This window comes from Engystomops pustulosus, chromosome 2 (assembly GCF_040894005.1).
Source record: "Engystomops pustulosus chromosome 2, aEngPut4.maternal, whole genome shotgun sequence".
NCBI lineage: Eukaryota > Metazoa > Chordata > Amphibia > Anura > Leptodactylidae > Engystomops > Engystomops pustulosus.
In genome coordinates this window covers 109,845,597-109,870,580 of record NC_092412.1, presented here as the reverse complement: position 1 = coordinate 109,870,580, position 24,984 = coordinate 109,845,597, and the positions used below count along the sequence as shown (strand labels likewise).

The 24,984-nt window shown below is 37.9% G+C and overlaps 1 protein-coding gene across 5 annotated transcripts in view; it reads left to right on the top strand.

Annotated features, from left to right (window-relative positions):
- CFAP47 (cilia and flagella associated protein 47) overlaps positions 1–24,984 on the top strand; it is a 381,927-nt gene that overhangs the window by 123,092 nt on the left and 233,851 nt on the right. For all 5 annotated transcript variants that reach the window (XM_072135929.1, XM_072135930.1, XM_072135931.1 and 2 more), the window contains exons 32-37: positions 3,722–3,803; positions 7,172–7,309; positions 13,515–13,701; positions 21,167–21,264; positions 21,349–21,465; positions 23,234–23,368. In XM_072135929.1, coding sequence (XP_071992030.1) covers positions 3,722–3,803; positions 7,172–7,309; positions 13,515–13,701; positions 21,167–21,264; positions 21,349–21,465; positions 23,234–23,368 — 757 coding nt within the window. The remainder of the gene's footprint in view (positions 1–3,721; positions 3,804–7,171; positions 7,310–13,514; positions 13,702–21,166; positions 21,265–21,348; positions 21,466–23,233; positions 23,369–24,984) is intronic.

Here is a 24,984-nt window from a genome sequence, read left to right as displayed (position 1 = left end):
GCCCACTAAAGTTACATTCACAATAAAATCTCTCCTTTGATATATATCTATTTCACAAGATGCACTTCCAGCCCACCGAAGCATCAACATTACAAATCTAAAGAAACTGTAGGAAAAAAGTAGCTAAATGACAGAGAAGCACAGGCACAGACATGGAGTTGCATGCTGGAGCTTATTTTAAGTTTTCTATCTCACATTAGTTCTGTTCTCTGGAATGACCTGTATAGTGATATGACTGCTGCTTCTCCATTAATTGTTTTCCTATGCTTTAAATACAAGAAAACAATAACAGTTCCATACAGTGTAGCACCATATGCATATAACTGCTCCAGTGAGAGTTGGTCATCACATAAAGAAATGATTCCAAAGCATTATAAAGATTCATAATACTGCATATATGGGCAGTGGAGGGAGGATATCTAAGGGGACCAGATTTTTTGGAAATGGTCTGTAGAGTCCAACCTTATATTAGCAATCTTTTCATATAGCAAAATTGAGTTGACTTTCTCTCTACTACTGTAGGGAAATGCAGATCTGTTTTACAGCATTGTGAGGCAACATTAATACATGCTGCAAGTAAACAAAACAGGGAGGTTTCAACATAATATTATACATGGAGGTTTCCCACTGAATAAACAAAAAGTAGAGTGTCAAGTAGCAGTATGTTCCATAATCTCTGCCAGCTTAGATACAAGCAGACTACAAACTTAGGCTATATTCACACTGCCGTTGCCCGCCCGTACCGTACTGTAGCGGGCAACGGCAGTGTACGGGGAGAGGAGGAGGAGGTGAGCGCAGCTCACCCCCGCCCCTCTCCATAGCAACCTATGGCGCACGGCCCCGTATTACGGGAAAAGATAGGACAGGTCCTATCTTTTTCCCGGGTACGGAACGGTACGGTGCCGCACGTGTGCGGCACCGTACCGCTCCCGTAGGGTGCCGTGCGCCCATAGGAGTGTATGGGGGACGTATATCGGCCGTATATACGTCGGCCGTATATACGTCCCCCATACGTTCGTGTGAATATAGCCTTACAGGTCTACCAAATATAAAGTACAGTACCCTCCTCGTCACATCCCCTAAAGCATAAAGGAAAGATCAAAGCATAGAAAACATGGACCCTGGAGGGAACCAAGAAAAATCTATGTGGAACTTTAGACTATCAAATAAAACCTTCACATCTATTTGTTGATTGGGTCAGATGGAGATCCTCTTCCCGCTTTAACATAAAGGGTTATTTAACATCAGATTGCATATAGTTCCGTTTAAAATCAACATAGCTGGTCTTGGTCTTTTTTTTACTTAGGTCTGTGTCCAAGACAAGGGGTCATCCTCTACACCCAGGGTCGGAGTTAGTGGATGACAAACTTGGCATTTTCCTAGGGCCCCCGTCTTAAAGGGGTCCCCAGCATGTAAACTTTTGTGGGCATAAGATATATTGCTCTTTAAATGCCCCTTGGTTGAATACCAGGATGAAGATGCTTATCATATATCTAGCTATCTGTATAGAATCTACTTTATATTTATGCATTTAAAATGTATCTCTAAATCTATATCATATAAAATTGTCCTACAGTCCCATATTACAGATTACCTTACCATAATACTGTTTGTAAATTACAAAGTGTTATTATTGTGCAGGGATAACGGGAGCCTCTTACTTAATGTGACTGTGACATAAAATAGTTTAAATTTGCGGGCTCACTTTTAATTTTGGATAGGGTCCCACTTTGTCAAAAACCGGCCCTGTCTACACTTAGAGGAGAGGTGGTTCTATCATTGCCATGGATAGGGATTCTTTACTGTAAGAGCAGTCTAAGACTGTGGAACTCTCTGCCACAAGATGTTGTGATGGATGATAATTTGCACATGTTAAAGAGAAGAGGAACCTGGATGCTTTCCTTGGGAGGAAATATGTTATGGGAACAAAATTTTTTGTAAATAGTTGTTGTCCATCCAGGGAGTTATCGCCGCTGCTGTATTGGATTTGGAATTATAATTTCCCCTACTATAGCCCAGTTTTTTTTTTGCTTTCCACTGGAACAACACTCTAGGATTTATAGTTTTAAACCAACCTTTTTCAACCTTATCTATTATCTTATGTTTCAAGGAAGATTTTAATCTTACCAATACATGTCAACAAAGTGCTATCAATATTTTTTTGTGAAATTCCTCTTTGCCATTCTTTGGTAATGTTTCTGTATATCTAGGTACTTGTAATATCAAGTGCTCTTGGTCTTCAAGTCATCTTCAATTAGTAGATAGCATGACTCTTGTGCACAGTTAAGAAGGCTAAATGGTAACTCAGGAAGTTCCATATATGTCTGTTCTATGGAGTTGTATGTTTTCTACAATGATCCATTGGTTGGTGCATGTAATAAGAGTATATATTGTGTTGTAAGTGTACATCTTGTGTGTCCTAAAGACTTTCATAGCTACCACATTCAGGTTCATACCAAACTTTACTGGTTCATGTACCCCTTGACCTGACCTTGAACTTTATTAGAAGTTCAGGGCTGGGGCCAGTATGGCTCAAACCAAACTCTATTCATGCCCACAATGCCACTGGCAAAATCAACACCAATGGTGGTGCATGCAGTAAATGCTGATGGCGACTTTGCATTTAAACAGTAAACACTAGTGGGGTTCTAGGTTCAGTACCCAAACCAGGGTCATCACTAGTTAAAGGGGTATTCCAAGAATCAGCATTATTCATATACAAATGGGTACTTGAAATATAAGCTTAAATGTAATTTATTGAAAATGTTGCTCCCCTAAGCAGAAAATGCTGCTGGCAGACATTGTAATGGAGAATTAAAATGCTACTGGCTTTACTCAGTCTGTTGATTTCCTCCAAGCGGAGCAGACACAGGACAAAAGATGGCCGCTGGTCACATTTCCACATCACATGTCCTGCCCCTGGCTGGGCAGGTCATGTGATCACCACTTTGTTTGGCTGTAATCGGTTGGTTGCAGTGCAACCAGTATGGATGTGGTTGTGGTGAGATTTCATCTCACTGATGCAAAGAGCAGTGATGGTTGCACATCATCACTATGGTAACTGAGCAATAAAGTCTATTGTATCATCGCAGGGAGCAGAGCATAAGAGGGAGGAGGAGTTACTGAGAATTAAAAGATCTTGGGACTTGTAGTTTTAAGTGGCAGCCATCTTGGTGATAACTCCACCTACTTTAGAGAGGCCATACATTTTGTAAATCATAAAATCAAACTAGTTAAGCTCCATTTTGGGACTAATGACATTGAGTTTTGTTATATTTATTTATTTATATCTTCATGGGTTTTTGTATCAGACAATCATATTCCTGGAATACCCCTTTAAACACTTCTCTATGTTTCTCAAAACAGATGTTTGTGTCATAAATGCTAAATTGTTATTACCTTAAACTCTTGAATAGAATTTCTGCTGTATTTTAGTTGTCAACCTTGTGTGTATTTTATGTACTTAAGATGTTACACAGCTAAATGTATCAATAGGTTGTTTCTTTTGTGTACCGTGACAACTCACTGGGTTAAGGTAATTGAGCTGCTTTCCTGCAGTGCTGTTGTAAATCTCAAGTACCAGATTGTACTCTGATAAATTGGAAAATTCAGCTCTACATATATGTTTATCATACAGGGGTTAGCTCATATTTTTTAAGCTTAAAACAGTAAATTATTTGCTCTCATTATATAACATTGATATTGTTATGTTTTTAAACAGAAACCAGGGAGCATCTCTTGCTCACATAAAGCCAGAATATCTCTTTGAACCTCTTGATTATGAAAGATGGATACAAATACAGGTATGTTTGACCCCAACACATTAAAGAAAGAATAAAACTCGTACTTTTCAGGTAGCAGCCTCTTATACTACATTATTGTACCCAGAGGGTCTGAAGGATCTACAAAAGCAACAGAATGTTGAGGGAAGCCTCCAACAATTATGAAAATAATTATAATTTATTCATAAAAATCTAAAATTTTGTGCTGCACTTTACAAGTCAGAAGGTAGATCGACATTCATCGCCATATACATTTAAAGAAGGCAGTCAGTCACTGACTATAAAAATAAAAATTAACAAATGATGGGTTATATTTTCTTATAAAACAATATAGAATTTTGGTCAGCTACTCCATCTCAATAACATTAAAACCTATTACCGTAAATAGGACCACAGGGTTATTTGTTAAATTTGAGTCTTTATTCCATGTAAATATACATCATATATGTGTAATGATTGTACATACAAGGAAATGCATACTTCTAATACACACTTGTTCTCTCAATACTGTATCTTCACAGCAATTACTCCTCTAGAAACCAACATACATATTAAACCTGCATAGTAGGGATCATGGTAGAGGGATTTATCAGTGTGTTTGACTGGTTTTCTGATTTGCAGTTTTTGCAACAGTTTTGTCCCTGTTGGGTTTTTACAGATTTTCATGCGACATTTGTGTGATGTGCACTCAAACATGTAGGGACTTATTGGTCAATGAAATCACTGGGTTTTGTGTTTCAAATGTTGCAATTAAAACAGCAATCATACATATCGCGGGCTCACCCGTGCCCCTCACAGGGGCAGCGCCAGCGCCTCATACCTGTCCCCGCTCCTGAGTCCCGGCCCTGCTCCATGTGCACGTGTCACCGTGTCTTAGGGTGCGGCAGGTTTAGAGAATTTAAAAGGCCAGCGCGCCATTAATTGGCGCTGGCCATTTCCCATGAGGCTATGCCTCGTTGTGCCTCACAGCCTGAGAGAAAGCTCTATTGCGATTTTCCTGCATTTCTATGTCTCCTGCGTTCCTGAGTTCCTCCGTGTTCCTGTGTTACCTCAGCTCCTCCGTGTTCCGTGCTGCTGTCCTGTGTGCTGTGTTTCCGTACCCCTCTGCTTGGACCTCCTGTTGCTGACCCCGGATTGGACTCTGACGTTGCTTCTCTGCCGCCTGCCCTGATCCCGTGTCTAGACTCTGACCTCGAGATTCACTGCGATTCCTATACCTCAAACTTGGCCGCCACTGCAGACAAGTCACGCCTGAGGAATGACCTGGTGGTACCACGCCACAACTTGTCTAACCCGCTCTGGTGAAAACCGGGTACCACTTAGACTCCAGTCCCAGGTAGTGGCTTGTGTCATTGTCTGCAGTGGTCCAGAAGATCCACAACCTGCTAGCCTGACAGGTGGTATAGTGCCTGATTTGGTGCATTTTCTGCAAGTTTTTCTAATTGCAATTTGCACTCGGGATATGATACTTTGTAGAAGGTGTAAAAAAGTAGTAAGAAAGGTGTAAAAAGTATAACATTTTACCACAAAGCCAGGCACAGTATAGATTGGATGGGAAAAAAGGATACCATGCAAGCACAAAAAAACACTCAACAAGCCAAAAATTGTGATAAATTCCCTCCTGTGTATGTACAATCATCTCAACTCTGCCTGCTGCTTGCTGATTAGACTGAATAATTATATTGACAGGTACAGAATGTCTGTTACAGTTATACTAGAAAATACTATGCTATTTTATTTCTCAAACAAAAAATCCTTTTTTGAACAACCTGTTCTACAGAAAATTCCTATGTAATTATGTCTTATTGATGTAATTCTGACTATGTCCTTGAGATGAAAAAAACATAATGTATCAGTTCTACTCTTCTATAAAATATCAAGCAATTTTCATTACCCAACTCCTCTGACAATATCCTCTGATATGCTCTTACAAGGACCGTGTGCAGGTAACTACATTTTTGTCTAGTGGAAAACACTAAAATTAAATTGAATTACTACAAAGACAACGGCAGGAATTTGAACAAAGGATTGATGCCTGCAACTGGCATGTACTTTGTTGTAAAATGTGGCTATTAGATGACATTTTTAGCAAATAACTCATGATTCTGTTGTTCGCTAAACCCAGAAACATAGAGCAAAACAGTAAAAGCAAATGGTTTTACTAGCAACAACTTGCAAATATTAACATGCTTTTTGTTTAGTCTAATTTAATTATCATTGTCTCAGTTATAAAAATAGGGATAAAAAATAGTCGGAACAGCTGGAATTTTTGAGGGAAATGGCTATTTTTATAGTGTTTAGAGATTCACTTTTGCATATACCAACAAATTTACTGTCAATTTTGTGCTTGCATAACCCAATCTTGCTAATACTTGTAAACATTTAAGCTTGATATATAGTGTCAGGATCATTGACTTAGGTTCAGGAAGGGAGGCTATCGGGCCCCCACTCATCATATATCATTTATGCAAGACACCTCGCATAAATGATTCCCAAATACAGCCCCTCTGTCTGTGATGACACAAAGGAGGCTTGGAATATGTTAAATTCTGTTTATGACTGGTATGCCTATGTGCCTCAGAATCTTTATATGCTGATATCTTGCCATGCAGGTGTCCTATAAACTTGGTCTTCCATCTTTTCTCTCATGATGTCCCCTATGCATACATACTAATTGTGACAATGTCAGTACTACAATTTTGGGAGTTATTTAGTTGTTTCATATTGCTGTGAAGTGCCTTTGACACTGTAACAGCAGAGCAAACAGCAAACATTTATTTGATGTGTCTAAAAAGAGTGGTTTTTCCAGCTGTGACTAAAGAAACAGAATCCATTATGAAGAGAAGATATGAAGAGAATCTCATCCACAGGCATTCATTTTATTATAGGATCTCTGGTTTTGTGAAAGACTGACAGTCCTCCATTCCAGACCAGGCTGCTTGGGCAATAAAACCAGAGGGGAGGGGAGCCTACCTCTCCTAAATTTTTAGTTAATCCAATTTTTTTCCACTAAATGTCGTATCGAAAGAGCACAGGAGATCCTCAGTGTACCTAGAGTCAACCATTAATCCATAGTTTTATGTGTCATGCGCAAATTAAAGTGACAATATTAGGTGCATGTGCACACCATAGGCAATTGGTAAGTGTAATTATCAGTCAAGCGTTTATTTAAATATATTATTTGCCTTGATGTTTTTTGTGTAGATCAGTCAGACTTGTTAATAACTAGATGTGCCCAAAAAGACAATTCAGTACATTTGTGTTACTTCACTACACATGCATTAGCCCAATTCAAAGGGCAACGGGAAGTAATATTCCTAAAGTAATGAAGTGACAAAATATAACATTCACAGGTTATGACATTCTTCATATTTACTTTTTCTCTAAAGGCTCAAATTCAAAAGCTGCAACCTTCAAGCAAGAAGACTGCAGATCATTTGGATATTAATTTGCATCGTATAAATAATAAAATATTTCAGTCTATGAGTAAACGTGTATGGACCGATATACTGTTACAGATATACAAGGTGAGATTATTATTTGCAGTTTATATTTACAGTAAAATTTATTCAAAATAACTCCTCTGAGAATATCATGTCTTATGTGGACCAGATTTTTAGTCCTGCTATATATCATACAAGTTTTCATACCCTGTACTCCTTTGAAAAGGCAGTGACATATATATATATATATATATATATATATATATATATATATATACACACACACTAGGTGTAGGTAATATATCTATCTATGCATCTATTGCACTCACTATCACTCACTGTCTCTCACTCTCCCTGTCTTTCTCACGCTCACTGGCTTATACTCATTGCCTATAGTAACCAATCAAAGCTCAGAGCTCATATTAATGACCTGTGGCAGAATAGCAACCAGCTCAGCTTCTAACTGCCACAGCAGCATCAGACAATGGTTCTTGTATATGGTGATTAATAAGTGCTTTTTGGAAAGTGTGGGGTGAAAATTTTGGCTTGCAACCTAGTCTATGATGCTCCTTGAGTAACAGAGCAACTGTAAAATTTGGTGATTGTAAACGGGATGGTGCAGATTCCTTTAGCAGACATGCATACTTGCACACACACATACACTCAGCTTTATATATTAGATATGCAGGCGATCTTCTTTGGGAAGTTAAAGGGGTTATCCGGGTGTTAAAAAATACTGAGGGCCAGGCAGGGGTCCGTCTCCTCTGTGCGCCAGTATGTATACAGGGGTGCACAGGGAGCTACCAGCCGGCTGGAAGCTCCTATCCGACACCATCTACCAGCGCTTACAACACTGAGAGATAGGGACGGATGGGTGGAGCCGGCCACATCCCGGACCAGAAGTTCCCTGCGCTCAGCTGTAAACAAACAGGAGCACAGATCGAAGGGACTGTGGCGCGGTACATCGGCGGTGCCGGAGGAGGTAATTACATGTTTATTATGTTTAACTTGCCCGCCCCAGCCCTCAGTAATTTTTAATAGCCGGATAACCCCTTTAACCCTTTAATATGATCGTCAAGGTCATCTCAAAGTAATATTACACTATGTTGTGCAGATTTCACTTGTCATTTTAGAAATTTAGAAATTGGTACATCGTTTAACTATAAGCAATCATTGTAGTATGTTAAATTTAGTAATAACTTTGCTTATACTGTGGGTGTCTACCCAAAGGTTAAACCTCTACCACCACCAAATTACACAGTATAACCATTAACACATCTAATATTTTGAAGACTTTTCATTTACATCTGTATTTGGGAGTATATAGCATAAATATTGCTGACCTATACCATCAATCTGACAACTACTTTGATTCAGGGAGACTCAGGCAGTCCAGTCTCCCACTACACACTTCCTGCCTTGACAGATATCCCCATGGCTGCCACTTGTGACACAGAATAGCCATGGGGTTGTCAGTGAAACCTGTAAGTACACCTGTTTTACTTATTTTTGCTGCATATGAAATATCATATCATTGTTTGTCAACAATGTAATACGATGGTCTGGGGCACAAAGTCATAAGAGAGTTTAGGATGCAAAGTAACCAGAGGGGGTTTCCAAAATCCAATGAAAAACCTATTATTTACTGTGTTTTATTCTAGTGCCAAACTCAATTAAATTTTAGAGAATAAGGCACCAAACTGATACATACTCCTTGGGAAGAGAAAGCTATACGTCTAGAATAAGTGAATATTATTGAACATCAAAAGAGTTTTACTGTACTAATAATCATGCAATAACGCAAGTAGCAACCATTACTCTAGCTATACTATTTATAATGTCCATAGAGGTCGAGTAGTATTACAAGCCACATAATAAAAGCACTAAAGCAAATGGTCTACATGGTAATGTCCATTATCTTTGAACAATTTTACAGACTACAGATCTATAGATCTGTTGGTAATTTTGATAAGGTTTGTTCTTAGGGAACATAGAGTATGTCACTTATCTTGACTGTTTACAGTATTGCCGTGCATGTATTTATATTTCAAGGTTTATCTGCTTTCAAACTAACCAACAGATGCCAATCTGGAATAAGCAAATCCAGTGTTTACTTAGGGCTTGATGATATATTTTGTGACACTGCAATTTTGAAGGATATTATATTTAAATTACAACTTGTCAATAAACTGTGTAATGTGAAGCCCTAGTACCTAGAACCCCCTGATATACAGGCGGTCCCCTACTTAAGGACACCCAACTTACAGACAACCCATAGTTACAGACAGACCCCTCTGACCTCTAGTGAAGCTTTCTGAATGCTTTACTATAATCCCAGACTGCACTGATCAGCTATAAAGTGTCTGTAATGAAGCTTTATTGATAATCCTTGGTCCCATTACAGCAAAAATTGTTTAAACTTCAATAGTCACTGGGGCCAAAATTTGTTTTGTCTGGATCTACAATTATAAAATATACAGTTTCAACTTACATACAAATTCAACTTAAGAACAAACCTCTGGACCCTATCTTGTACGTAACCCGGGGACTGCCTGTATAGATAAAAAATAAAAATTTTGTACAATGTCAATTTTGAAAAAGGAAGGGTATCACTCCATTTTGCAACACCATGCCATACTCTGTGCACAGCCTTTGAATGGAGCCAATTTCATCCTACAACAGGACAATTACCCAAAGCACACCTCTAAATTATGCATGAACTATTTAGGGAAGAAGCATGAAGTTGGAAGCAAAAGATCTCAACACCATTGAGCTGTTGTGGGAGTAGCTTGACCATATGGTATGCAAAGAGTTCCCTTCAAGTTGATCCATCTTGTGGGAGGAGTTTCTGGAAGCATGGGGTGAAATTTCTCCAGATTACCTCAGCAAATTAACAGCTATAATGCCAAAGGCCTGTAATGCTAAAATTGACCTGAAAGAGAAAATTATTCTTATTATTTCAAATGAAAAAGTAAATATTTCAAACCTTGTCAATGTCTGGACTATATTTTCTATTCATTAACCCCTTAATGACCACCCTATCAGATTTTTACGGTGGTCATTAAGGGTACTTCTTCTGACGCGACGCCTTTCTAAGGTGGCTCGTCATAAAAAAGATTTAGGGACATCGGGTCAGTCTGGTGCCAGTGTCAGGCTGTGATATCACAGCCCAGACCCGGCGCTAGCACCCAGGATCAGAAAAACTCCGATCCCGGGTGTTTAACCCCTTACACGCTGCGGGCAAGCTTGACTGTGGCATGTAAGTATGTCTGCCATGGATCAAATCCCCTGGTGAGCTTACCAGGGGTTCCGATCCCTCCTGCTGCAGCCACGGGGTCTGCCAAATGCCCCAAGGCTGCCGGCTTCTCTCCCCGCCTCCTGACAGGACCCAGCTGTATGTAACTGAGCATGCGATTTCCTCTAATATTGGTTTTGCTCAGTAAAATTGAGCAAAGATAAGAAAAACTATATAAATGAGGTATCAACATAATCGCAGTGAACCAGAAAGTAAAGATAAAAAATTATTTTTACGTTTCGGTGAGCGGGAGGAAAAAAAAGTGCTAAAAATCCAAAATAAAAATTGAGGATTTTGTTTGCGTCCCTCTTGAAATAGTTAATAAAATCTCATGAATAAGCTATAGACCCCCCAAAATTATCTATACATTGTATCTCATCCTGCAAATAATAAGCCCTCATATGTTTGCATTACCAAAAAAATTTAAATTTATAGCTTGTACAATGTGACAATACAAATCTGCTGTGAATGTCGCTGCTTTAATTCTACGCCCGCCCGTGCGCCCATACAGCAGGTTACCACCACATATGGGGCATCGATACACTCGGGAGAAATTTGGCATCAAATGTTGAGTGTTTAATCATTTTAATTTATGTCACTTTTGGCCTAAATTAATTTAAAGGGTTAATTAAAGGGTGAATAGACTTAATAGACATTGTTTTATGTACGTTGAGTGGTGAAGTTTCTATAGTGGGGTAATTTCTGGGGTTTTATTATTATTTAGGCCTTTCAAAGTCACCTGGAAGCTGAGTTGTCCCTCAAAATGTGAGTTTTGTGGATTTTCATGAAAATTTGAAAAATAACACCTAGAGTTCTGCGCCTCATAACATCCTAGAAAAATGAGAGGATACATAAAATATCATTTCAACATAAAGCAGACATTCCGTAAATGTTAATTATCAAGCTTTTTGGGTAGTTTTACTTTCTGTGTGTAAAGCAGAACATTTCAAACTTGGAAAATGAAGAATCTTTATGAACTTTTGCCAAATTTTCAATTCAAACGCCAAACTTATCACTTACATTTTACAACATGAAGTACAATGTGTAACGAGAAAACATTCTCAAAATCACCTGTATATGTTAAAGCTTTCCGAAGTTATAACCAATTATCGTGACACAGGGCAGATTTGAAAAATCGAGCCTGGTCATTAAGCTGAAAACTAGTGTCAGTGGTAAGGGTTTAAGCAACTCATATGAAAAATAAACATATGAGTTTGCATGAAAACACAAGATTGGCTGGATGACCCCAAACTTTTGAGTGGCAGTGTATGTATATGTAGAGTGGACACTATTGTTAATTTGGGATTTGAGGCTGTGTCCTGCATTTTTGCTGTGTCCTGCATTTTTAAGCACTCTAGTCACACCCCAGGGAGATGATGAAATATGAGGCTGCGGTCAAACGTGGTGTTAAGGGTGAGGTCACTTGTTGCATTTTGATTGTGTTTTGAAACCTGTTACAACAGCTGAGAAAAGGTTATTTGCCTAATAACATTACTGTTAACATTTGCATTTACAAAACGCATAGTAAAAGGGATATAACCACATGCTATAACATCGCGTTTATATTACGTTTTGTAAACGCAAATGTTAACAGTGTGACCTCACCCATAGAAGTAACCAATAAATTAAAAATAAAATGTCTGAATTTACAAAAAACAGGTTAATGTGTATATTTGTAAACATTTAAAGCATGTGAAATAATTCCAATTTACATGTTATAATAGGGTCCATGAAAAAAATCCTTCCTTTGCACCGGACCTTGACCAGGTGCAGATTTGCGCCTAAAAAGTTGCAAAAATAAGCAAAAAAAGTGATACATAAGTGAAAAGTCGCACAGAACATCTGGGAAACAAAGATACATTAGGCGGATTGCACAAGGTGCAGACCAAGGCGTACTTGAAAAACGATGAGTGAAAAGTCGCAAAAAAGTCGACAAAAGTTGCAAAAATGAGATAATTTGACTAGCAGAAATAATGATACATGTCCCCCCTAGTCTTTAAAATTCATAAGAAATGTGTTTTGTACTGCATGTACACCAGTTTTAGCCACTCAGCAGGTACATTTAAAAAAGGAATTCTCTTTAGGTTAAAACTTACGTTTAATTTGTATGTAAGTCAGAACTGGTATATTTTGGCTGCATGAGAATGGGGGGTAGAGGGAATAGGGTATTTGAAAGGTGCAGGCTGAGCAAAAAAAGTAGGAGGAGGGAGTATGGGAGTTGGATGGTGTAAATTGATTGAGGAAGAGAGAATGGGTGGGTATAGGGCAGTGATGGCGAACCTTTTAGTGACCAAGTGCCCAAACTACAACCAAGACCCACTTATTTATCGCAAAGTGCCAACACAGAAATTTAATTTGTGTTTTTACCCCTTGCTGTCACATCTTATATTCATAATCACACCCTGAGGAAACCAATAAAGCAAAAAATAAAAGAAATTTGGATGATTATTGTAGCTTCCCTCCAGGGTCCCATAAACAGGAGGAATTGTCAGGGCTGGAGCAGGAGCTACAATGATAATCCAAATCTGTCCACACCTTCCCACTCCTCCAGTAGTCCCAGATAGCGCAGTCACTTTAAAATAGCTCTGTGCACAGCAAGTCCTGGGCTGTCTGGGACTGCAGGAAGATACCTGGAGTCCTCTCTGGCGAGTGCCCACAGAAAAGGCTCCAAGTGCCACCTCTGGCACCAGTGCCATAGGTTCGCCACCACTGGTATAGGGGGTTGTAAGGAACACGGAGTTACCTGTAAGTTGTGTGTCTCGGGGACCACCTGTAATCTGCATTTAAAATGAAATTGGCTGTGCTTGGTTGAAGAGCTCAACTGTACAACTGCTATTAAGTTTAGTTTGTCTATATGTGTGCTTAGATAAGAATCACATCTTAGTAATCTTGCAAAAAGTCATGTAATTCCAAAGGTTTCACTCTCTTCTTGCTTGCGTATTTTAGCAGTGACAATAAAGCAGCCTGCATTTATTGCTTTGCTTTGTTTTTCAGGTGTTTGTCCTGTCACGTGTTACACAGAGAACAAGCGATGATGACAATATGATAGATTGTATGCCAAAAATCAGTTCAGAGCCTTTATCGAGCAACATATATTCAACATCAGAAAGAATTCTTCTTACTTGGCTCAATGTCCACTATGAAAGAATGAGAAAAGTGGCATGGAGAAATTGTGAAAAAGGTGAAAAATTGGAATGTTAGCATTGCATTGTAATAATGCCATATGGGTACTTAACTGGAACCTGTCAGCAGATATTGATCTAATAATTCAAAACAAGTATGTTTTAACCCCTAGGGGACACAGCATCTTTTGGCCTAAAGGACGCGGCCCCATTTTTCAAATCTGGCCTGTGTCACTATAAGTGGTTATAGCGTGGGAACGCTGTGAGATATCCAGGGGATTTTGAGATTGTTTTCTCGTGACACATTGTACTTCAAATTAGTTTAAAAATTTGGATGAAATCTTTTGCGTTTAGTTATGAAAAAAAACAAAATTTGGCAAAAATTTTGAAAAATTCTTTATTTTCAACGTTCTAAATTCTCTACTTTTGATTCAGAAAGTCATAGCACCCAAATAAATTCATAACTTACATTTCCCAAATGTCTGCTTTATGTTGGCATGGGTTTTTCAGATTCCACATATTTTACTAGAATGTTATGAGGCTCAGAATTTGGGTGCCATTTTTCACATTTTTTGTAAAATCGCCAAAACCTGTATTTAGATGGACCTGCTCAGTTTCTAATTGACACTGAGAGGCCTAAATAATAGCGAGACTCGTAAATTACCCCATTGTGGAAACTACACCCCTCAACGTATGAAAAACCACTTTTAAGAAGTTTGTTAACCCTTTATGTGTTTTATAGGGGTTAAAACAAAATGGAGGTGGAGTCTGCAAATTGTAATATTTTTTCACAATACACTCATTTTGGGTGGAAAATTAAACATTTGTAATGGATAAAATGAAAAAAGGCTCCACAAAGTTTGTTACCCAATTTCTCCCGAGTACACGGATACTCTATATGTGGTGGTAACTTGCTTTATGGGCGCACGGCCGGGCATAGAAGGGAAGGAGGCGCCATCCAGATCAGATTTGCTATGTCACATTGTACAGGCTATAATTTTTTTCTTTTTTTTATTGAGGACCTATAGGGGCTTATTTCTTTTGCCACATGAGATGCACTTTTCTAATACATAATTTTGGGGCATCTATAGCTAATTGGTGAGATTTAACTAACTCTTTGTTGGTGGAGGAAATGAAAATCATCAATTTTTAGGAAAATTTTTATGTGTTTTTTTTTTTTGGCCGTTAACCATAGCATGAAAATAGTATATTATTTTTATTCTATGGGTCGCCACGTTTATGAAAATACTTCATTTATATATTTTTTTTTTATTTTTTCCCATTTTTACTGAATAAAAAGTAATTTGGCAAAATTGTTAATTTTAGCATCACCGTCTTTCATATGCATAACTTTTTTATTTTTCCCCTAACAAATCTGTTTAAGGGCTTATTTTTTGCAAGAATGATAGCTCTTTTTAGTGGTCTTATTTTAGATTGCGTAACTTTTTAAAATCACTTTTTTAGAGCATTTTTAAAGGGCATTAATAAAAAATCATCTTTATCAGAGAGAGTTTTTTAGGTTGTTTTTTACGGGGTTCACTTTGCGGATCTAATAACGATTCTGTTTTATTATACAGATTGTTACGGACGCAGGGATACCAAATATGTGGGGGTTTTGTGTATTTTATTCAATTGTACTGAATAAAAACTAATTTGGGGAAAATCTTATTCATTTTAGCATCACCATCTTTTTATATGCATAACTTTTTTATTTTTTGGCAGATAAATCTTGTTAGGGGCTTATTTTTTGCGAGAACAGTTGTCCTTTTAGTGGGCTTATTTTGGAGTGCATATCATTTTTTAAATCACTTTTTAGAGCATTTTTTATAGGGTATTAATTAAAAATTATCTTTTTTCAGAATGTTTTTTGCGTTTTTTTCCTCCGGAATTTACCGTGCGGGTCCAGTAACAATTCTGTTTTATTATGCAGATTGTTACGGACGCGGCAATACCAAATATGCGGGTTTTTTTTGTGTTTTTATGTTTTTTATACTTTATTAAGTTTTTTTATGGGAAAGTGACATTTTAGGGGCTTATATTTTATGTATTTATTTTTTATTTATTCTAATGTGTTAACTTTAGTGTTTTTGACTTTTTTTTAATTATACATACTTGAACTTAAACCAGTGATGCTCTGATCACTGGTTTAAGTTCAATACACTGCTCTACAATACTATTTTATTGTAGAGCAGTGTAAACTGTCTGAGCAAGCTTGCGCATGCTCAGACAGTTTACAGCCAGACCCGGAAGGGGTCTGGCTGCCATGGAGACCGGGCAGCTCCGGGGCACATGCCAGTCCTCGGAGCTGCCCAGAAGTGGATCGGATCCCCCGGTAAGCAGCACGGGGGATCCGATCCACAGCTCAAACACACTTACACGCCGCGGTCATGTTTGACCGCGGCGTGTAAGGGGTTAACACCCGCGATCGGAGCCGGCTCCGATCGCGGGTGTTAGCGCAGGCTGTCAGCTGTACTAGACAGCTGACAGCCGCTGCTTCTGGTACCGGCTCCGTTCGTGAGCCGGTGCCAGAAGCAGGACGTTATAGAACGTCACCGTGCGCTAAGCATCTAGCCCCGGGGACGTACTATAACGTCCTGGTGCGCCTAGGGGTTAAAGTAGCTTAGCACCTTACTAATCATGTTTTTATTGGCCCAGTTTGGTAGCATCATCCAGATAATCAATCTAATGGTAATGTATACCATTATACAGTGGGTAAAGAAAGTATTCAGACTCCTTTACATTTTTCACTCTTTGATTCATTGAAACCAACTGGTAAGATGACAACCATTCTTTTTTATTTTTGCTCATTAATATACAATCTCCACCCATCTTTGTATATATCATAATTGGCCCACAATTTAAGCCTGTGCTCAACTGTGGCTGCAATAACTCCTTTAGATATACCCAACTAAACATAGATCACCATAAGTTAAAGGGGTATTCCCATTTCATTAAATAATTTATATTGCTTGAATAATGAAAAGTTTTACAAATCTCCAATATACTTTCTGTATAAATTCCTCTGGATCTCTGCTTTCTGTCATTCTATAGAAAGCTGCATTGTTTATTTTCTGTGGACAAAAATCTGAACATGATCACACAGGTGCGCGTCTCCTTACATCACACAGCTCTGATTACTCTCTATGATACTAATGAGCTGTACACATGTGTGACCATGGTCAGATTTCTGTCCACTGGAAGTAAACAATAAAGCGTTCTATAGAATGACAGCAAACAGAGATCCAAAAAGCCATGAGGAATAGAAAGAGAAAGTATATTGGAAATTATTTTTCATCATACAAACAATAACATTAATTTGCCGAAATGGGAATACACCTTTAAGTTGATATAAACTCTCCTTATTTTGTAGCCACTATAAGGGTACCAATATACACTCACCGGCCACTTTATTAGGTACACCTGTCCAACTGCTCGTTAACAATTAATTTCTAATCAGCCAATCACATGGCGGCAACTCAGTGCATTTAGTCATGTAGACATGGTCAAGACAATCTCCTGCAGTTCAAACCAAGCATCAGTATGGGGAAGAAAGGTGATTTGAGTGCCTTTGAACGTGGTATGGTTGTTGGTGCCAGAAGGGCTGGTCTGAGTATTTCAGAAACTGCTGATCTACTGGGATTTTCACGCACAACCATCTCTAGGGTTTACAGAGAATGGTCCGAAAAAGAAAAAACATCCAGTGAGCGGCAGTTCTGTGGGCGGAAATGCCTTGTTGATGCCAGAGGTCAGAGGAGAATGGGCAGACTGGTTCGAGCTGATAGAAAGGCAACAGTGACTCAAATCGCCACCTGTTACAACCAAGGTAGGCAGAAGAGCATTTCTGAACGCACAGTACGTCGAACTTTGAGGCAGATGGGCTACAGCAGAAGAAGACCACACCGGGTGCCACTCCTTTCAGCTAAGAACAGGAAACTGAGGCTACAATTTGCACAAGCTCATCGAAATTGGACAGTAGAAGATTGGAAAAACGTTGCCTGGTCTGATGAGTCTCGATTTCTGCTGCGACATTCGGATGGTAGGGTCAGAATTTGGCGTCAACAACATGAAAGCATGGATCCATCCTGCCTTGTATCAATGGTTCAGGCTGGTGGTGGTGGTGTCATGGTGTGGGGAATATTTTCTTGGCACTCTTTGGGCCCCTTGGTACCAATTGAGCATCGTTGCAACGCCACAGCCTACCTGAGTATTGTTGCTGACCATGTCCATCCCTTTATGACCACAATGTACCCAACATCTGATGGCTACTTTCAGCAGGATAATGCGCCATGTCATAAAGCTGGAATCATCTCAGACTGGTTTCTTGAACATGACAATGAGTTCACTGTACTCAAATGGCCTCCACAGTCACCAGATCTCAATCCAATAGAGCATCTTTGGGATGTGGTGGAACGGGAGATTCACATCATGGATTTGCAGCCGACAAATCTGCGGCAACTGTGTGATGTCAATATGGACCAAAATCTCTGAGGAATGCTTCCAGCACTAGCATGGTGTACCTAATAAAGTGGCCGGTGAGTGTATAACCTCATCATAATTATAAAAGTGGCATGGAGAAATTGTGATAAATTGGAATGATAGCGTTGCCATATGGGTACTTAATGGGAGCTTGCCAGCAGATATTGACCTAAGAAGCCGAAGTCTCTCTTGTGATTACTATTTTTGTTTAACTTTAAAAAATACTTTTAATTTCAGCTGGCATTTTTATAATGTGATTTAATTAGTTTTGTGCAACTTAGGCTTAATTACAAATCGTTAATAATAAGGCAGAGAACAAAGACAGTTTTATTGGTTACTAATTATTTATAAAATCCTACTTTTTCCACTGCATAATCTCTGCAGAATACACAATACAATACATCACTGTTGTATGTAAGTATCCAGGGATAACAAAAAAATTGCTATGGCTATAATAAAAGTTGTTTTACAATGAAATTAAATTCAATCCAGATTTAGGCGAATCATATTTATTGAACAGATTACTCCTTTCACCTGTTCAGTTAATGTCTTTCACTTGTTAAATGAAGAAAATGCTCCTGATTACAATGCAGTTGAGATGTAGTTTAAACTCCAGTGTTTGAACACACTCTCAGAAGACCACCGAACCCATAGGGGTCAATAACTGCTAAAAATTTTTGGGAAAACCTTAACTCTTCCTCCAAACTTATGCAGCTGTGTTCAGAGACCAGACCCTGTGGACTCTTGTTTGTACATAAAACTAGTTATTTTATAGTAATGAGTTATTACTGTTAACAAAAAATACTGCTAAACAAATTTGGTGGATAATATTTTTAGTAACTAGTGTTGCAGTTCAAATATTTCCTATTTATTGAAGCACTGTATATCCAATATAATAGTTTAAAAAAGAGATATGATGAATTGATCTTTCATTACAATACTTTACGGTCATAAAATACGAGTATGTTGCAAATGTGAAAAAAAAACGAAATACAGTATAGCATAATATTTAGTACAGGCGGTCCCCTACTTAAGAACACCTGACTTACAGAGGACCTCTAGTTACAAACGGACCTCTGGATGTTGGTAATTTACTGTACTTTAGCCTTTGGCTACAATAAACAGCTATAACAGTTATGAAAGGTGTCTGTAATGAAGCTTTATTGTTAATCCTGGTTCTTTTGAGAATCCAACATTTTTAAAATCCAATTGTCACACAGACCCAAAAAAATTTGGCTGGGGTTACAATGATAAAGTATTCAGTTCCGACTTACATACAAATTCATCTTAAGAACAAAACTACAGACTGCCTGTATTAGAGAAAATATTGCACTAGGAGGTATGACACCAGCATGTAACTTTGCTATGTTTTTTTTATTTAAAATTGTTATTCCTTCATACTTTTTGTGACTCACAACTTCTTGGTAAAACTTTTTCTGGAATGCTTGTAGATTGTGTTTTTTCTATATTTTTTGCATTATAATTGGATTATATGGTTATTTCCAGGTAATGGGGTTTCTTAGCAAGGCGTATAATCCAGCTGGACCTTTTTTACAGATTGGCTTTTTAAGTCTTAAGGTTAAGAGATAATCCTCTCTCCCACATCCTGTACATAAGATTACATATTTTAGGCAAGAATTGTAATAGACATTGTACATTAAGCATTGCATGTATCTGTGTGTTATCCTTATTGTTGTTGCTTATCAGCATTATCAAGGAAAAGAAAATGAAGCCTATATTGCAGGGATATGAGAATGGCATCGGCTCTAGGCCATGTTGCAGCTTAGATTTTCTACTCAGACACCTGTAATTAGTTTTCTGTGTATTCTAGATATTGTTTTCCAAGTCGTACACAAGGTTCTCTGAGGTCATTCTATTGGTTTATTCACACAGCTATGGAATCTTTATTTTATTCATAGATTTAAGAGAACAACAGTTATTAGAAACTGAAAGGCTGAAGACGCAGCTGCATGTTTTCAGAACATTAATACTGTGTTCCAAAATCAATATGTAACACTAAGCATTGCATGGCAAATGTATTGCCTAGTATCAGAGCTCTGCATAAACTATGGAAATTGTATAACCTTTTATCTATATTGTATCATTGAAGTTTAAATGCATTGATGCTGCCTATGAAGAACAAACTGCCTTTCTCCCAGTAGGCTAGTAATATTGAAAAGAAGGGTTAAGAGTGAACAATTTTGGTCCTAATTAGCCTTTTTTTGCACATACTTAATTATTTTCCATCTCTCTGCGAGTGCCTAAACAAGTATAGGGAGGGTCCAGAGGATAGAACATTTAGCTATACTGCATGTGTGTTACATGAACAGCCACAAGTGATGTGTAGATACCTAGTGTAAGGTAGCAGCATGGAGCATAAATCTGAGCTGCGCAGAAATAATTTTTAAACATTCCAATTACTAAAAAGTCTAACTTTATGAAAAGAATAATAATTAAAATTTGCATTTGTGGTAAACCCCCTTGAAGCTGTAGGTGTCTGCATGGTTATTTAGGGCATTTTCACACAGATTTGTTTTTCTGAAATTTCTGATCCATTTATTTCAATTAATCCTGGTGGGAAGTAGATGGATTTCTGCAAGCCCTGTTCAGATCGGCAGTTACAGAAATGCCTGACGTAAATCTGCCAATTGAGAATATACTCTACCAGCAACCTATGTGTGCAGGTTCATTATCAGTCTACAACGCCAGACTTGGAGTGAGATTTGACCAGAAGACGTTACATCAGCTTTATGAGTCACAATCTGTCGTTGAGGATAATACAATCACTAATAACTGTTCTGTTAATAATGCTAAAAATAGTGAAACATATCTATTCCTAAATCCATTATGAATGGAATGTAATTGATTTAAAGAGTCAACAAACCATAAACAACATTGTGAAAAATATAATAAAATAATAATTGTTTTTGGAAATAGTGACTTCTGCTGTGTTATATTATGTAAACCCATTGCAAATGCTGTTATATCTTTCTGCTACAATATTGTATAAAGTTTACAATTACTGGAATATATATATATTTTTTCTAGGTGACATACCGCCTACACGATGGATTATGAACTTTGATAAGGACATTTTAGATGGGCTTGTTCTCGCTGCTCAGGTGGCAGTTTATTGTCCCTATCTTGTAAGTATCATGTATAGTCAGCACAGTATGTCACATGCTCTGTAAAGTTCTTTTTTGAAAAAAACTCTCTTTTCTTGTTTCCAGATTTCCACCCACTTCATAGATATGTACACCAACCCAGAGACACCGGAGCAGTGCCTGCACAATTGCCTTATTCTGGTCAATGCATTTCGGGCTGTCAATCTCAACATTGATGTACAGGTAAATTTCTAACTGTCTTCATAAATGTCATGAACCCCACACACCAGAGACCAAACATGGGGTGCACCTACTCTATGGAGTCTTAGAATTTAGCCCTTAAAGTTTGCCCACTTCCACAAAATGGTGTCTTAACACTAAATTTGCTCCATGCAATCTCTGCACCCAGATCCAGTCACTGCCACCACCCGCAAGTTACTTACTCAAAGAAGGCCATAAGCACCTCAACCACACAGACAAAGCACACTGATGATTTACACAGCACATGCACTCACAATTTTTTTACTATATTAAAATGATGAATTCACACAGAACATGCAATTGCTTACTACATACACCATGCTAAAAATTACCTCTGGTAACGTAATTCCCTTCGGAGACTCAGATTCTTTAAGGCTACAGGCAGAGGCTTATTAAATTTAAAACTTTAATTTACATAAAAAACTAACAAAAAAATCTGACACTCAAAAATAATATTGTCAGACAAAAATAAAAAGAAAGTTTAAAACAGTACACATACGATACTTACCAACAGTTAGGTAAAATATAAACAAAAAACTTTTGCTATGGAAATAGATAGATAGAAGTTCCTTGGCCTGAGGACAGGGCATGGAGAGCGATCCAGTCTTCTAATTTATAGAGTCCTTACACTGAACCCAGCCATGTGGCTGCTTCACTAATTTAAAGCCACAAGGTTTTTGACCTCCACCCCTGGCTGTGATGTCACCGTGAGGGGGAGTTTGTCTATCCCCCTCCCATCATAGAGGTACTCTATGGGTCTGGGGTTTTATTAAAACCCCATAACTTTTGCTTGGAAGATGGCACAACCTTGCCATTGCTTCCAATCAACCGAGTACCTTTTTCCCCATATCACACTCATATCACACTTGGCGTGTCTAACCCTAATATTGGGGGTGTTCTGCAATTGACTTCCTCTGACGCTAGGCTTCCAATACTCGCTCCAGGAGCGAATCTAGATCCTATAACTGTCCCGTGTAACCGGGGACCAAAATAATGAATTATGCCCTAGTTATGGACAGCTATGGTATTTCCTTTGTCTGATGGTTTTTCTGACAGCAAAAGCACTCACATATATCCCCTATTCCTTTGATCACTTTGTCTCCAGAGAAGAGCTAGCAGAGGTGTGAATTTGTGCACTTGCTCTCATAGAGAAGGACCCTGTAGTGTTGGCTCCAACTAGTCCATCTTTAACAGTAATTAACATTTGCTCCTCTAACAAGTTATAAATGTATGCAATGAAAGAGAAAAAAATAAATAGAATGAAACACAAACAAATGTACAGTGGTGTATTGTTTTTTTATTTGAATTTTGCTATATTTTTAAACATTAAAATTAATGTGTGGCCCTAATTCATTACCAGAACTACACTATGGGGCAGATTTATCAAGCTGTCTGAAAGTCAGAATATTTCTAGTTGCCCATGGCAACCAATCACAGCTCAGCTTTAATTTTACCAGTGGCCACGAATATTTTAAAGGGGAGCTTTGATTGGTTGCCATGGGCAACTAGAAATATTCTGACTTTCAGACAGCTTGATAAATCTGCCCCTATGTGTGTAGTGAGAGCAGGAACAGATGTACAAGGATGTCATGAATAAAGGTCCTTCTCTGTATAAAATTTGGTTGGGGGTTTAGGTTGCTATGGGCCTCTTAGAAGGCTTGGGCCCCAAATCGCCTATTTTATAATCCACCACTGAATGTGACTTTGCAGTTACTGATTGTCATACATGTACATTTTAACTTACTTGTAGGCCACTGACATTTGTGATCCAAATCCAGTGACCATGCTAATGCTTTGTGTATATCTCCATGAAAAACTTCCTCTGTATGTGCCTAAGAAAACAATTATATTTGATGGGACTCTCCACCAAACAGTATCACGCCAGGTAACTAAATGTTCATTATTAATGGATTATCTGTATGTTTACATTGCCACCTCTCACCTGTGCCCCTGCTTCAATGCTAAAATAATAATTTCATAGAGACAAAACTATAACGAGTAACAGTCATATTGTGCTTTTTTCGTATTAGAGGTTTTGTGAGACTTAACTCTTAAAGGAGTATTTTAAGAAGATTCCTTGTGTTTATTATATTTGTATTATAAGTCAAATATAAACAAGTAAAAACTATAATAAAATGAGAATTTGGATTAAATGCAAACCCCATTGAAGCAGCGTCTGGGATCAAGTACAGTAATTTGACTCCTGACCAGAGAAAGTACAGCATTTTCGCTCTGTTTTGATTATGACTGATCACTTGGAACCTGGCTAACTCGGAAATAGAGACAGAAAGCCATTCAAAGGGTCAAGATTTCCAATTTCCAGACATGACACATTCATTTTGTGAGAAGCCTCATTTCTTTCAGTCAGGACTCACCACTTTTGGGTGTTAAAAAAATAAAGCACTTTTAGACTGCTAATGGTATTTTTAGCTATCATTCATTTTTTCCAAGGTCATTGTAGCAGCTTTTATCAAAAACAAAAGATTATATATTTTACTCTAACACTGTATGTTACAGCTATTGATGAGTTACAATGAAAAATGTACCTGAATTCTGTAGTAATTTTGCAATAGTTTATATGTAAACAATGGTATTTATGCTTACTTTGACAGCAAAATCAGAATAGACTTTCACCCCCTCAGATTCCATGGTCACTTTTTAAGTAAAGGAATGGCTTCCTCACATTGTATGTAAAGGAAGGACAGGTTCCACTTTGTAGGCTCTGCTGCATTCCAATCTGCCAGTGCAATAGGTAAAAGTGTACTCCTGTCAGTGCCCCTTTCAGGGCAAAGTAATAATAAAAAAAATTAAAAAATTAAGTTATGCCCCCTTCAAAATAAAAAAGTAAAATGACACATACAGTATTTTGTACTTTCACTCCAGTACCAACTCAGGCTAAATTTCCTTAACCCTTTAACGACTTGGCCTTTTTTAGTTTTTTCACTTCCATTTTTCACTCCCCACCTTCAAAAATCTATAACTTTTTTATTTTTCCACATAAAGAGCTGTGTTATGGCTTATTTTCTGCGTAACAAATTGCACTTCGTAGTGACGGTATTTAATATTCCATAGTGCGTACTGGGAAGCAGGAAAAAAATTCCAAATGCAGTGAAAATGGTGAAAAAACACATTTGCGACGTTTTCTTGTGGGCTTGGATTTTACAGCTTTCACTGTGTGCCCCAAATGACACGTCTACTTTATTCTTTGGGTTTCTACGATTATGTGGATACCAAATTTGTATAGGTTTTATAATGTTTTCATACATTTAAAAAAATTAAAACCTCCTGTACAAAATTGTTTTTTTTTATTTTGCCGTCTTCTGGCGGCAATAACTTTTTCATACTTTAGTGTACGGAGCTGTGGGTGGTGTCATTTTTTGCGACTTTTGATGGCGTTTTCATTGTTATCATTTTTAGGACGGTACGACCTTTTGATCACATTTTATTAATTTTTTTATATTTTCCAAAATGGCAAAAAAATGGCATTTTTGACTTTGGACG